At 40.9% G+C, this 15085-nt stretch overlaps 1 protein-coding gene across 2 annotated transcripts in view; it reads right to left on the bottom strand.

The window, feature by feature from the left end:
- Positions 1-229: 229 nt before the first annotated feature.
- The window catches only part of LOC149817641 (putative transcriptional regulator SLK2), a 97438-nt gene continuing 82582 nt past the window's right edge, over positions 230-15085 (bottom strand). For both annotated transcript variants that reach the window (XM_089985159.1, XM_089985160.1), the window contains exon 10: positions 230-1291. In XM_089985159.1, coding sequence (XP_089841285.1) covers positions 420-1291 — 872 coding nt within the window. In that variant the 3' untranslated portion in view covers positions 230-419. The remainder of the gene's footprint in view (positions 1292-15085) is intronic.

Below are 15085 nucleotides of genomic sequence, written 5' to 3' on the forward strand. Positions count from 1 at the left end.
CGACCTGCTTCATAGCTACCCATCTTGGCATTTCTCGAGATGGGTGTATCTCAGGAAATGTTGAGATGGATGGTCATCAAAAACAGCCTTGTATCAAACCAACCAGAGAGACATTAGAAACATTACTTTGCCCCCCAACGCAGAGATCAATAAAGTAACAGATTTCTTCTATGCTGCAAAGAACAATTGGATAAATATTGAACTGTATCATGCTACATGGATCACATAATTTCTTCGCAAGCCGCCAAAAAGGCACACTACATTACAGTTAGACATGGCAAACTACAAAACTGCCAACTTCAGTAACTTTTGAGAAAATAACCGAAAATTGGAGCTATAAACACTTGCTTAAAACTCATGTACAAGAGAGGAATTTAACTTCGACCATTAGGCACCCCATAACATGCATGCATGTGTATTCAAGCCTTCCAGCCATAATCCATGTCGGTTGGTTCACCATTGAATATCCCATTTTCTGCAAATTCATGAGAAACATCCTGAACCAGCTCAGGCAAGTGGAGGTTCTGCGACACATCAAATCTTAAATTAAAGGCCTTGTTGCCACCAAGAGTCATCGGACTGTTGGTAGCATTTTTAAAGCTAGTATTCCTGCTAGGCATCATACCAATAATATTATTTGCTAAGTTGATGTTTCCAAATTGCGGCCCGTTACCAACCGCAACCCTTGAAGCCAATACTCCCGAGACACTTGTTGCTTGGAAAGCATCCTCAACTGTATTTACATTTGCATTCTGCCCGCTAAGCGACTGCCCTGATGGACCTCCATTGCTGTTTAATACATCATGAATCAGTTGCTGAAGTATATGCTGCGGAAACTGCTGGCTTGGTTGAGAAGACTGGGGATGCATGGTCTGAAGCAAGTTAGGGTTCAGTGAGTCCTGATGAACTGTCGTCGATAGAGGCACATTTTGTAGAGAGATGGGCATTGAAGAGATAGGCCCTTGGAATGGTGATGATTGTGATGGTACTTGATTTGAACCACCAAAAGAAGAGGCATGTGAAAGCGCAGTTGAATTTGAATTTGCATTCTGTCTTAGTAAATTGTGATAGCCAGCCAATCCCACCACAGGCTGGGGTGAGCCACTCAATACTCTGCTACCTAGATGGCTGCTATTTGTATGGTTGTTTAGACCAGAATGCGTGGCCATCATCTTATTGAGCAATGTTTGGTCTGGAGCCATCCCCTGACTCATCACCTGGTCCATCTCCTGAAATTTTGGTGTTTGAAGCTTAGCAGCAGCAGATAGTCGACAATAGCTCTGCAAACTTTCTGCAGAAAACACATAACAATTGGCTTCAAGAAAATGTCCACATGTAACATGTTTGATTTGCATAATTGGAAGTCCATTTGATTGAATCAAAGAATTTTGCTTCGTAAATTACATGAAACATATCTAGAAAAGGGGAAAAAGAAGTAGAAAGCACTCGCTCAGGTAACAAGTCAAGAATATTTCTCCTTTTTTATGCATGAGATGTTTCGTATCAAAAGTGTCCAAGGAATCAGGTTCTAATTTCATGATCTGACTGCTCTATTCAACAAATTAACAGTACTTATTCATGTCATACAGTTAAGAGTCATAAATGGGTGGGCATGGCTGGGTGGGGAGTCTAGAAAGAAACCAAGTAGCTGTCCACGTTCAAAAAGAGTTTTCAGCTACCAGTTCCAGCATTCATGCTTAGTGAATAACAACTTTGTTCTTCTTATCACCACCATCATCACGAGTGATTATGATCATCTTTCCCTTTATCACATTCACCATCATTGGAACCACCATGATTATCATCTTCAATCATCACTAACACCATTACTGTCATTGTTTTCCTTCACCTTCATCAGGATCATATAATCAACAACAAAACAATCAAACCTCTCTGTCTCTGTCTGTCTCTGTCTCTGTCTCTGTCTCTGTCTCTGTCTCTCTCTCTGAACTTCATTTACAGCACCCTCCTAACCATTTTAGAAGAATTCCATGGTAAAAAATAAACAAGAATTGATTTGCAGTTGAGAGAGAGAGAGAGAATTGCAGTATCATCTTGTAATACCTAAACATGCTCACAAAATCCAGAAGCATCCTTTGGGATATTTTTTCACATCATGTATTTTGTATTTGGGAAATTTCCATTCAGAGACTTATTTTTTTCCCCATGTAATTAAAAATCGCCAAATCCCCCAAAACACAACAGTCTCTTTGAAGAAGTTAGCAAATACAGACCTATGGTTATGTGCATCCATTTAACTCAGGTTATGAACATTTAATTTGAGTAAATTTATAAGAAATTTGCTGCCCCTTTCATCACATTGCCAAGCAAAAGCCCTTTATTCACTATTGCATGCTCGATGCTTAGAGCTGGTGATGAGAATGATAGTAAGCAAAATCAGGAGGAATCTAACCACTGGGTTGCTTTATAGATTGAGAATCATGGAGAGCATTGGATTGATTAGCCTTATGTTCTTCTATTCTTTCCTTGATCAGGGTCAGAGGAAAAGATGTCATCTTGTCATTGAAATCGCACTTGCAGGAAAACAATTACATTGGGAGGTATTGTGTTCACATAGAAGCAGGAAAATGATGTGCCTGAAGTCATTGATGTAAACAAAGCTAAGTTCTATGAACCTGAGCACATTGATAAGTTGGGTTTATAATACAATGCTGTTGAGGCTGCAGACAAGACAGAAGCATTATCTACCAAATCATCGGAAGTTGTCATTTATTTTAACCCTGCCAGCAGTTCTCATCAGCCCTTCAGTTAATCTTCATAATCTTCATATAAAGGCTCAAATTAAGGAGTCAAAGGTGGTCTACACTGAGATGAGTTCACGCATGGGAAATTTCCACTTTGAAAACTAGGGAGAATCTTCCAGATAAGATGAGGGACTTTACTCTATGTCTCTAATCAGATCCATTCATGGATGCTCCCTCTTTCTCAGAAAACTAGTCATAGTTCATAAAGGTATTTTCATGAAATGAAACATATGGGTAAAATATTTTCTAAAACAGGTTAAATATGCAATCTGTTTTCATCATAATCATTTCCACTTTGTCACTTCTACGTAGATAAGGGAAATTAGATGTTCAAAAAGATGAGTCTTACGAGACAAAAGATAGGTCCTTAATTGGAAAATTTTCCCCTTCTACTAAAATCGGTCTTCCAGAATTCATATCATACAGCATGATACAACATGATTATTTGTAGTATCATATGTCTATACAATATAATATATCCTCATGTACCCAAAACATCCAGACATCATGTCTTAAAATTGAGTATCATACAAATGTATGGATGTAGGAATATGTTACACACAACGCGCTTATACTGTACAAGTAACCCATGTGTTTTCAGTTGAACCAAACATCTCCAACAAAAATTTTTGTTCAGAAAGAAATTAAGAAATGTATATGGTCATTTTAACCCTTTCTTTCGCACCCAAAGTCCATTTCTTGATATCAAACATTCACAAAGTTGGATCTTTTCGTAATCTGTCCTTAATCCAAAAATAAAACCTTCCAAATTGCACGGGAAAGCTAAATCTGTAGTTGTAACCTTGTTTTAGGATGCATGATTATGTAACAAACTTACAAGTTTAGGCAAGATGAGAAAGACACAAGTTTTTTGGGAACTGTTGGCACAAGATCTACTAATAAGTAAAAGAGGTTCCAGCATGGCAGTTCGCTCAAATGGTTGACCTTAACAAGATAAGGTACGTATCATATTATAATGCATTTAGTGGTAAAACAACTAAAATATCTTATGAATATAAGACCATATAGACACTTATTACCTTTTCAGTTTTATGTTGTAGACATTTTTATGAAAGTTTAGATGCTTATTAGTGTTCGCTGAAAGCCATTATAGGTGCCTTCCACCAGAGCACACAGATAGGTGCCCTTTGGTTCATTTTGAACAAACTTTTCATCTTATTTTATCACTTCATGAGACCTTATGAGTTACAACTATTGAGGTCACGTTTCTAATTAGTTATTTTCACTCTATTGTGATGTGATTGGATCTGGATCTGGATCTGGATTGGATCCAGATCCAACACATTCAGCCTGGGGCGTTATGTTTATTTACATGTGCCTTTAGTATTATTATTTTTCCATTATTACCCTTATTAGCTGTGTATTCGCTTTTGTATTGATGTGGTAATGTTGTAACATTACAAAAAAGAAAGTTCATATATAATAGAAGGCAGACCCACACGTTCCCACATTGGGAAATGTGTTTTCAGAATTTTATCCAGCCCTATTCTCCTCTTTCTCTTCTCCGTAGCATCCAGATCTCCCCTTATATTCTGTTTTTGTTCTCTCTTCCTCTCCATCTGATTTCTTTCTTGAATACCTTTTTTTAATCGTTCTCTTTGTATGGATTTCATCTTGTTTCCCAATCGTCCTTCCTATCTCCTCGATTTAATATCTTATCACACTAACTTGCTGCATAAGTTAGGGTTCTTTTCTTCCTTCTTTCAAAGATCGGATTTGGTATAATAAGATACTAGATATCATATCTGATATGTGTGTTTTTTGTGATCAGCCTATTTTAAAGCACTTTCTTTGTGATTCACGTGAACCTTACCTTGAATCTCTATAATCTTTCTTGGTATTCTCTCTCATCTTGTGTAGCCTACATCCTTCTGCGTTAAAAGGTTTGTTATTTATCCATATTGATTAAAACAAAGTTGTTAATACAAGGGATCTGATTTTCTGGTACTGCGCAAAGCAAAAAAAATGAAACATTTATGGTCCCATTTATTTCTCGTATAATGATAGATCACATGGAGTAGGTTACTTTTCTCATTTTTTCTCAGTCTTTCCTTCTATTTTTGAATTGTCCCTGTGTTACTTTTCTTTAATTCTGTCATTATTACCTATATCGTGTCATGGATTCTCTTCAATCTTCTCCAAATCTTTCGTCTAATTTTCTTCCATAGTTAATCTCAAAAAAGCTTAATAATTCCAATTTCTTGACTTGAAAAAAGTATTACTCCTTTTATAAGGAGTCAGGATCTATCGAGACACCTGGATGGCTCTGTCTCGGTCCTGCCAAAGTTTGTTTTGCAAGAAAGAAAAGATAAGAAATGACAAATTGTTAAATCTATGCAGGTTAGAAATTCTGATGAATAAGGATCACACACTTGTTGCTTATATCACTTCGACCATTTCTCAAGAAGTTTTGATTAGGATTCCAGATGATTGCACAGCTATGTAATTGTGGATACACTTGGCTCAGACATACTCTCATGTATCTAAGTCTAAAATCATGTATTTGAAGCGAGAATTCCAGCATTTGAAAAAGCACAGCAATACCAGAACAAGATTAAGAGCATAACGGATCAGCTTGCTCTTATTGGGTGTGAAGTATCAAATAAAGACAAAGTGCAACAAGCCCTCAATGGGCTAGGTTCATGTTCTAGCTACCACCATGTCATGCCTTGAGAAGCTTTCAACTTTTGAGAATCTAAAACCCAAGTTACTTGACTATGAGATGTCGTTTAAGGGGTTGTCCGATAATTCTAACAAGGCCAAGGAGATGCACATGATGTCCTCTTTAAGAAGTCCTCCTATGGAAGAGGTGGTTTTCATGGAGGCAGAAGTTGAGAAAAGAACAATAGAGGTGGATGTGGCTTGTTACCCACTCCTAATATGCCCCCCTTGACGAATAATCAAGGTGGGTGTTGTGTTCCACTTGTTTTTTGTGCAAGAAACACATAATAAGCAGAAAAGTGAAAATCAAGGTTAGCAGAAGGCTCAATCAAGTGAGACTAGTAGTCCCACCAATATTAACATGTTATTGACAACACTTACTGTAAAACCCACGTTTTTCATAAAAAAAAAATAATAATTTATCGGACCCGGGCCGGGTCGGGTCCGGACCCGACCCGGGCCCGCCTGCGATAGGGTTTTAAGATAACCCGACGTAGGAAGAGGATTTTAAATCCTCTTCCCGAGCGTCGCCCCCCCCCCCATTGCGCCTTCTGCCCGATAGGGAAACCCATCGGGGTTTCCCCTTTTGTCGCCCTCCCCGAGCTCTTTAAGAGCATTGCGGGAGGGGAGGAACGATGCCCCGCCCCCCTTCTCGTTCCTTGCAGGCAGCAACCACGACCGACGCCTCCTCCTTCACTGCGCACGCCGGCGATCGCCAGCCACCTCGCCTCCCAGGTACGCCACTTCTCCTCCTCCCTCTTCTCTTCCTCACCCCCCCTCTCTCCGTCACCTCGTCGGGAGGCCGACAGGCGGCTCACAGCCCCTGTCGCGGCCTCCCACCTTCCCTGTGCCCATCGGGGGCCCGATAGGTGGCCTATGGGCCCCTGTCGTCCCCTCTTCCCTCTGGGGGTGCGCCGGAGTGCCGGCAGGGGACCAATGGCCCCTGCGACACCCCCTCACCCCTATGGGTGATAGGGAAACCGACGGAAGGTCGGTTGCCCTCCCTGTCACCCCCGCCCAGGTCCCTCTTCTTCTGGCAGGGGTCAGTCCCTCTGCCACCCCTAGATCACCTGTAGGTAGGGGCAATGCCCCTGCCGCTTCATGTTTCCCGGCAGGCAGGGGCTCGCCCTGCTGCCTCTGGGGTTTTGGCGCACAGGGGTAGTGCCCCTGTCGTTTTCCTATCTCGGCTGGCAGGGGTAATGCCCCTGTCGCCCTTTGTTTTGTGGGGCTGGCAGGGACTCACCCCCCTGCCGCCTCTTGGCTTCTGGGAGGGCAGGGGATAACCCCCCCTGCTGCCCCTTGATTCTCTGCACGCAGGGGGCTTGTTCCCCTGTCCCCCCCCGTCCCGAAATCTCTCCCTCTCTCTGTCGGCAGGGGCTGGGCCCTGCCTCCTTGTTGCTGTCGGCAGGGGCTAGCCCTGCCGTCTCGTGGCTGTCGACAGGGGCTGCCTCCCCTGCCGCATCGATGCTGTCGGCAGGGGCTGGTCCCCTGTCGTCTCGTGTTGTCGGCAGGGGCTGGCCCCCCTGCCGTTTCATGGCTGTCGGCAGGGGCTCAGCCCCTGCCGCTTCGCTGCTGTCGGCAAGGGTAGGCCCCTGCCGCCTCGTTGCTGTCGGCAGGGGCTGACCCCCTGCCGCCTTGCTGTTTTTGACAGTGGCTCATTCCCTGTCGCCCCGTTGTCGTCGGTGCCGCCATCGCCTAATTCTACCCTTGCCCCGTTGCACCATTAATTATATTAGCAAAAATTGAATATTTAACACTCTTGCCTATTTACGCAACAGGTCCCGATCGTGCTCCACGGCTCAACCCTCGTATTATCCTCTCGCGTAGGCGTACGCAGCTGCACGACATCCCAAGGTAGGGTAAAGTCGCACAAGGGGCAATAAGATCTAATTAAGTTGAAATAATTAAAATGTCTATGCTAGTTGTACTTAGATTTATACTGCTGTTGCGTGACTTATTGTTCTTATCTCCATGTTTATTAGTCGAGGTACGGTTTTACTCTTCGAGTATTAAATGGTGTGGTTTCGTATTTCTTGAAATACATATGCCCTTGTTTGCTTGCATCCATTTTTGCCTGCACGTTTCCTTTGAGTGAGGTACGACCTTGTGTCTCGTGTATTACTTATGACCTTATGTGTTTGCCTGTCTAAGTGGTCCATGTATGGTGTTGGTACCTCATGTATTACTTATGTGCTTTTCCCTCGATGTGCGGCATCGTAAGTCGAGAGTTGTTTGTTGACATGTTATAACCTGTATATGCTCACACTCATGGTAGATATGTACTTACATAACTGTAGTCTTGTGCATATCCTGTTATCACCTGTTTTCAAAACACCAGAAGTTGCACTTGTGCACTATAGTTCTTTTAAAGAGGAGTTCCTTCTGCAAACCCAGGGCTCTTCAAAATGCACAACTTTTGCAAAGTATGATTAAGTCTTGCAGGATTGCGAAGTCACATTTGGCCCCTCCCAAGTCCACACACTCGGGAGAAATGTTTTATAACCTTGACTCAAGTTGCGGTTCATTTTGAATAACCCCGATCACGGGCATGAGCATATGAATGAGTGGGGTTCTTTTGAAGGACCCATTCTTTATGTATCAATCTAGTGTAACATGTCGATACTAAGATAAATTTTGGATGTAAGATTGATAGTGTTGTGTCTTGTGTGAATGACTTAATGTGGCATTATGGCTTTTAAGGATGAATCGTGCCAAATGAGCACTCTTATATTCTTTGAGTTGTTATGAAGTTGTGTGTTGGGTATTCCTTTCGAGAAGCCACAGACCTCCCTGGTTCAGTAAAGCGTACTTTTAGACATGCACAACATGTTAAGTACTTTGTTGATTGGACGAGAGATCCGAGATGACCTTGCATCATGAAGTATGAAAAATGTTGTTAAAGTGAATTCAAGATTTATCTTGCCAGGCTGTGTTGTATTAATTCTTTTTGCAGATAACATCTGTTGGGGTTTCTTTTGTGGAACCTTATTCCTTTCATCGTAGTCGTACTTATGACATGTACGACCGTACTTTTTGACAAGTACGTCCTCTTACGTTGCGATGATTGGATGAGTAGGTTGTGGCAACCTCGATGAGCGCAAATAACAAAATGTTGGGATCACCTAAATAAGTGATGTTTTCGCCTTCACCGGCAAGATACTCAAGTGGGTCGAAAGACTAGAGTATGTAGAATGAGTCTTCAGTTAACTACCCCTGATGTACTCATTCGAATCGCTGACTCCTGTCAGGGGAGAGGACAGGAAGGTACAAAACTTCGATGGACAGGCCATTAATGGCAGTTACGAGCAAAAGACTCGGCTTCCCCAGTCATCGGAGTTAGGGGAATGGGACTACCATAATTATCCTAGGTGGTAGCTCTCCATGTTTGGGATGCATCCATTGTTTATGCTGCTTTGGGGATTTCTCTCTTGGTCACCGACCATCCCCTTAGGCGCGGACTCAGTCAGCTATCCGGGTTATCATAAAATACATAGCATAATAAACCCCCGGATCAGTCTAGGCTGTTTCTAGAGTCGTGCCTTGTGCGTACCCGCTTGGCCAGTTAATATCGAAACATAATTTAAATCCGATCACACAATGTGTTCAGTTATGCACGTATGAAAGTTATAGGGTACAACATGTTCAATACTTATGGAATTGTGTGTGTGGTTGATGAAGCATTGAATTTTGCTAGTTAACTTTCTTGTGCAGTGCTTTGCTTGTAATAGTTAGCCTACTTGTGCCAGTAAAATGCTTGTAATAATTTTTGCATTGTGTTAATGATAGTTGCTCTGTGAATCTGTTGAAATTAAGTTGCTATATAATTGTCTGTCTACTTGACATATTAAATTATTCTGCCTAATTATGTTCAATATTGTCATGCCGGTGCACCTACCAGTTTTTAGCGAAACTGACCCATTTTATGGGCAGGTTTTGAATAGCTAATACAGTCTGCGATGGCACGATGGCGTGATGAGGTCAAGATAGAGCTCTTTCCCTGACGTTTCGCTCCTGAGGACATGTTGGTAAATTTGGCTTAAAGTGTGTTTGAAAATTTCTCTTTTATTAAACCGTGAGTTAATAAAACTGTTTTGGTAAGCTTCTTTTTTGTTTCAACAAACGAATTCTCAATTATTGAAACTCCATTTCGAAACCATTTGATTTCAATGATTGTGCGGGATTTGACAAAAGGAAAGGTTACGCTGTAATGTGCTCAAGGTCCATTGACTTGTGGTTTTAAAAATATCATTTTCCGCTGAAGTATTATTTAAACTCTGATTATTGTATGCTTTCTAAACTTTTCTAAAAAGTTACAAGTCCTGGATTTTTGGGGCGTTACAACTTGGTATCAGAGCGACAGGGAAAATAGTGATTCTTGATCATCCGACATCTGCATCGCACAGTAAGTGCTATTGATTTTGTTGTTTTGTACTTAATTTGATTAAAATATTTTGCTTCGATTTAGATGTCGTATAATGAGATGAGCGAGGCAATAAATGTTTTGACTGGAGCCGTTATTCATCTCCAATCTATGGTTCAGAACCTGAGTCATAGTGTGGCTTGCGAGAACACCTTTCAGGGTCAGTGCGATAAACAGATGGATAACCATCAAGTTACCCCTAATCTATTGTACCCCCGAAATTCTATTGTTTGCTCTTTCTGTGGTAAGGTGGACCATTCAGGGAAAGAATGCCGCCATAAGCGAAAGTACGATGGGTGGCATCTGGCCACACAAGGCTTGGAGCAAGGGAAGCAAGTTAAAAATATTCAGAACAAAAAGTCAGTTGGTAGTAAGGAAGTTAGCAAATGCCGGCTTGCCAATAATAGTTCTTGTTATGCATTAGTTCATGCATGTTTACCTATTCACTTGGTTGTTTATGTTAATCATTGCATGATGTTGATCTCTGTTGCATTTAATTTCCTTATTGATTAAGTTGTGATCAATGTTAATTACTTCGTGTTCCCTTATGTTCAATTCTGCATGAATGGTTAATTGTCTTATGAATTGATTATAACCGTATTCCTCAAAATATTACATGGATCTTATTTATGCTCTTTTTCTTATTTGATTCATTAGGGAAACCTGTACGCAGAATTCTTCGGATTTCTGACCCTCTCATTTTATTGGTTTTTCCCAGACACAGGTGATCAGTGAAGTTGACTCGCTTCTGAGGGGATACGAGGGTCACGTTTACTTCAGACGGCTTCACTTACGGACAGAGTGGCTCTACTTGTGTTTCCTTTTAGTTCTTCTTATTTCTTGCAATTTGATATTTCACTTTTGACATTGAATATGACTCTTGTTGATTCATTAATAAAAGAGTTCAGTTGATTGGTTATGAATGATAAATGTAAGTTGTTTTGTGGTGTGTGGTTATCCAACTGAAATTGGAACTGTAGGGACCCCGGGTCTCTGGGAAGTTTTCCGCACTGTTTTAAAAAAAAAAAAATCCGCATTTTCAAAGGGGATGAGTTGGGGTCGTTACACTCAAGGTCCATCGACTTGTTGTTTTAAAAAAAATATCATTTTCCGCTGAAGTACTATTTAGACTCTGATAATTGTATGATTTCAAAGCTTCCTAAACTATTCTAAAAGTTACAAGTCCTGGATTTTTGGGGCGTTACATTATCACCCTTGGTTGAACTCAGATCTCTTTTCTAGTATTGATAATGTATGTTCTTCTGAATGTAATCAAAGAGACGACGGAAACGTATCTACTGCTGCGCAAAGAACTCAAGAAAGTGTAACGTCTGAATCACCATTGGCCCTCGAAAGGTATAAAGGCATTGTTTACTCTCGACGTAAGAAGGAGATACCTCCCAGCTTTAATCAGGAGCATAATTCTCCTTATGTTTCCACTCAATCACCTGCTCACAGAAGGTCTACCCGACCTCGGCATCCTATTGATAGGTGGGTCAGTTATAAGAACTTCACGATGGATTTTCAACTTTTCTTAACCTCTTTGGGCAAGGAAGATCAACCAACAACATTTTATCAAGCAATAAATTCTAAGAGATGGATTGAAGCTATGAACGACGAAATGGAGGCTCTTCATGAGTGTGGCACTTGGGATATTGTTCCTAGACCACATAATCGGAATGTGGTTGGGTCAAAATGGGTCTATAAGATAAAGTATAAGCCAGATGGTACTATCGAGCGATATAAGGCAAGGTTGGTTGCCAAAGGATTCACACAGGAGCAAGGACAAGACTATGATGAGACCTTTAGTCCAGTTGTGAAAATGGGAACTATCTGCATCATACTATCATTGGTTGTTGAGCACCAGTGGACTCTCAACCAATTGGATGTGAAGAATGCGTTTCTACATGGAACTCTGAAGGAAGAAATATACATGGAGCAACCCACTGGGTATGCAGAAGGGAACTCTAAAGAATACGTGTGCAGGTTAAAGAGAGCTATATATGGTCTGAAACAGGCATCTCGATCTTAGTTTGACAGTTTCTCTCTTGAAGTAGAAAAATATGGGTTTAGTCGGTCTCTTCTTGACCATTCTCTTTTCATATTCAAATGCAAAGATATAGTTACCCTGTTATTGATATATGTTGATGACATTATCATTACAGGTAACTCTAATGAACATATTGAACAGGTTAAAGAACTTTTGAATCATAGATTCAAGATGAAGGATCTTGGTAAACTGCGATACTTTCTTGGAGTAGAAGTTGACAGGACTCCTGAAGGCATGACACTTACTCAACATAAGTATACCATTGATGTTCTTAGCAAGGCAGGTATGACAGATTGCAAGCCCCTCAGCACACCCAGTGTACTTCATCAGAAACTCAGTTGCCAAGATGGAGATTTGTATGAGGATCCTACAGGATATCGCAGGATAGTAGGAATGCTTCAATATCTTACCTCCACTCGGTCGGACATTGTTTATTCTGTCAATCAGGTATCTCAGTTCATGCATGAACCACATATTGAGCATATGGAAGCCGTTAAACGCATTCTTCGATATTTGAAGGGTACTATTGGAGATGGTCTTCAATACAGAAAGAGTATGCCTAGTCATCACATGCATGAACTCCTTACTTACACAGATGCAGATTGGGCAGGAGATCCAGATGAACGTAAGTCTGTCTCAGGATACTGCGTTTTCATTAGGCTAAGTCTTGTATCCTGGAGCAGTAGAAAACAAAAAGCCATAGCCAGGTCGAGCACAGAAGCTGAATATAGATCAATGGCAACTGCTACAGCCGAAGTAACATGGATCAGACACCTGTTGACAGAAGTAGGAGAATCGATTTCTAAAAGTATTCTCTTGTGTGACAATCAAAGTGCTATGAACATGTCATTCAATCCTATCTACCACAGTCGTGCCAAACATATTGAAATTGATCAACATTTTGTAAGACAAAAGGTTGAAGAGAAGGAAATTGAACCAGAATACGTGCGAACTGCTGATCAAGTTGATGACTTGTTTACAAAAGGACTTATCAAGGACAGATTTTGGATGTTAAAAGGCAAGTTGTTCATGGTCCAAAACCATGTACAACTTGAGGGTGGATGAAAAGATACTGTCATTCAGTATAAGGTCTGGATCTCAAGATCCAGACCCAATTCCTTTCATTTTAAACACATGCTCATTAGTGTTTCATTAATGGCATGCTGTAATTTTATCATAACATGTAATGGGTATTTTCGTACCCTAGCTATTGTATATGTGTGTATTTAATCAGAGAAGCAAAACTAAATACCCTGATTAGGGATTTTTGTTGCAGCCACGTTCTCTCTCCCCATGTTGTGCTGTTGCTTGTAGATGAAGAAAGGAACCCATGATTTCTATCACCAAGTATATGTTTACAAAGCCTCTTGCTAGACCAAATTTCTCAAAATGTTGTGACAAGCTGAGCATGATTGATATCTATGCTCCAGCTTGAGGGAGAGTGTTGAGATTAAGAGGTTTTAAGTTTAAGTTTTCCTAAACTAGAGGTTATTTGATATTTAATGTTTAATGATGGACTTGTGTGTAATTTCTTTCTTTGGCCTCTCTCTATTTAACATAGAGATTAGCCCTAATCTAAGTTAACGAGTTCCCTCATTCTTTACTCTCTCTCTCTCTCTCTCTCTCTCTCTCTCTCTCTCTCTCTCTCTCTCTCTCTGCTTCTGTGTTAGTTTTCGGAACTTCTACACTTATCATGAAAAAAGTAATATAACACGTGATGGAACTCGACATCCCATCACATGTTGGTCAAATTTTCATTCTCATGTCCAATTCCAAGTCTCTTACCTTGTCTAATGTTCCTTTATGTTCCCCAAATCAAGAAAATTTTAACTTTTGTTTTCAAACTTGTGGATGATACTAATTCTAACATCGCATTTATCCCTGATTTTGTTTATGTGAAGGATATTCTCACAGATAAGACGTTTGGTGAAGGGAAAAGATGCAGGAATATGTATCTTCTCAAGGAGAGTTGTGTGAAGCATGTCAAGCCAAAATTGAACGTGCCATTCAAGTTGAAGTTGGTGTCATTGTCATCGTCATCTTTTGTTTTATGTTTCCAATGTCCATGAGTCAAATAAGCCTGAAATATGGCATAATCGTTTAGCTTATTGAAGGTCTTTTGTTGAAAAACTTGTTTATGGTCATTTGGTTCCTAGGTCTAGTCTAGGAAAGATAGTGAAGGTTCTTTATGTTTTAGTTGTCAAGTGTGCAAGTGTAATATCATGTGTTTTTGTATTGTGTTCAACTTTAAAAAATTTTAAAATTTGGCCAAGTATTGTAGAAACATCGGTAAAATGCCCCATGCTAGATTATGATATTTGAGTCTGGGCTTAGTTCAGGTCTCATCGACAAGACCTAAACGAGCTAATTAATAGGTGATAAAAAAATTTAATTTTGACCTTTAAAATCAAGCGAGGGTTGTGGTAGGTCAGTGACAGCCAGCATAAAAACTTAGTCATACCCTATGAATATGAACCAATATGAGAATTTCGTTGGGGTGTTCCCTAATGAGCGACGCGTTGTACTCTATAGGCCTAGAGGCAGTGATAAATAGGCAAGGGTTGCTAGGTCGTCGCCCAGAAGCGACGCGTCACACCGGCGCCCAGGTGTGGTGTCAAATAGGCAAGGCTTCCCTCACTTTGTTGGATGGGTGGGGGTAAAAAAGATAGTTCAAGACCATAAAAGTATGGTTAGCTACTTGGAACATAGAGTCTTTAACTGGTAAGTTGGTAGAGTTAGTAGATGTTATGTGATGCAGCAGCGTGGAGGAGGAATAAACAATGGCCCACCGTGAATCGGTGTGGCTGAAATCTTTATTAAAACAATAAATGTTCCAATAACCAATAGGAAATTCAACTGACAATAAGGAATGAACTGAAAAACAACAATAAGCAAGTAACAATGGAATAGGAATAGGAAAAAAAATGCAGAAGGTAAAGACGGCTGGAGTTTCAAAACTTCTCCTCACGCAACCCTAGGCAGGGCCTTTTAAAGGTTGTTTACTGGACCGGGTCGTGGGTCCAGATCTGGATCCGACCCACGATCCGGGACAGTCTCTCTTTGCAGCTGGTTCTGGGGCGTGCGAGCTCCACCACGCCTGACGTAGGTGCGCAGGGGTACCTCCCTGCGTCGTGGCTCCGTCCCTGCAAGTGAGTCATATGCGCGAAG

Source organism: Nuphar pumila, chromosome 13 (genome assembly GCF_984573655.1).
Source record: "Nuphar pumila chromosome 13, dmNupPumi1.hap1.1, whole genome shotgun sequence".
Taxonomy (NCBI): domain Eukaryota; kingdom Viridiplantae; phylum Streptophyta; class Magnoliopsida; order Nymphaeales; family Nymphaeaceae; genus Nuphar; species Nuphar pumila.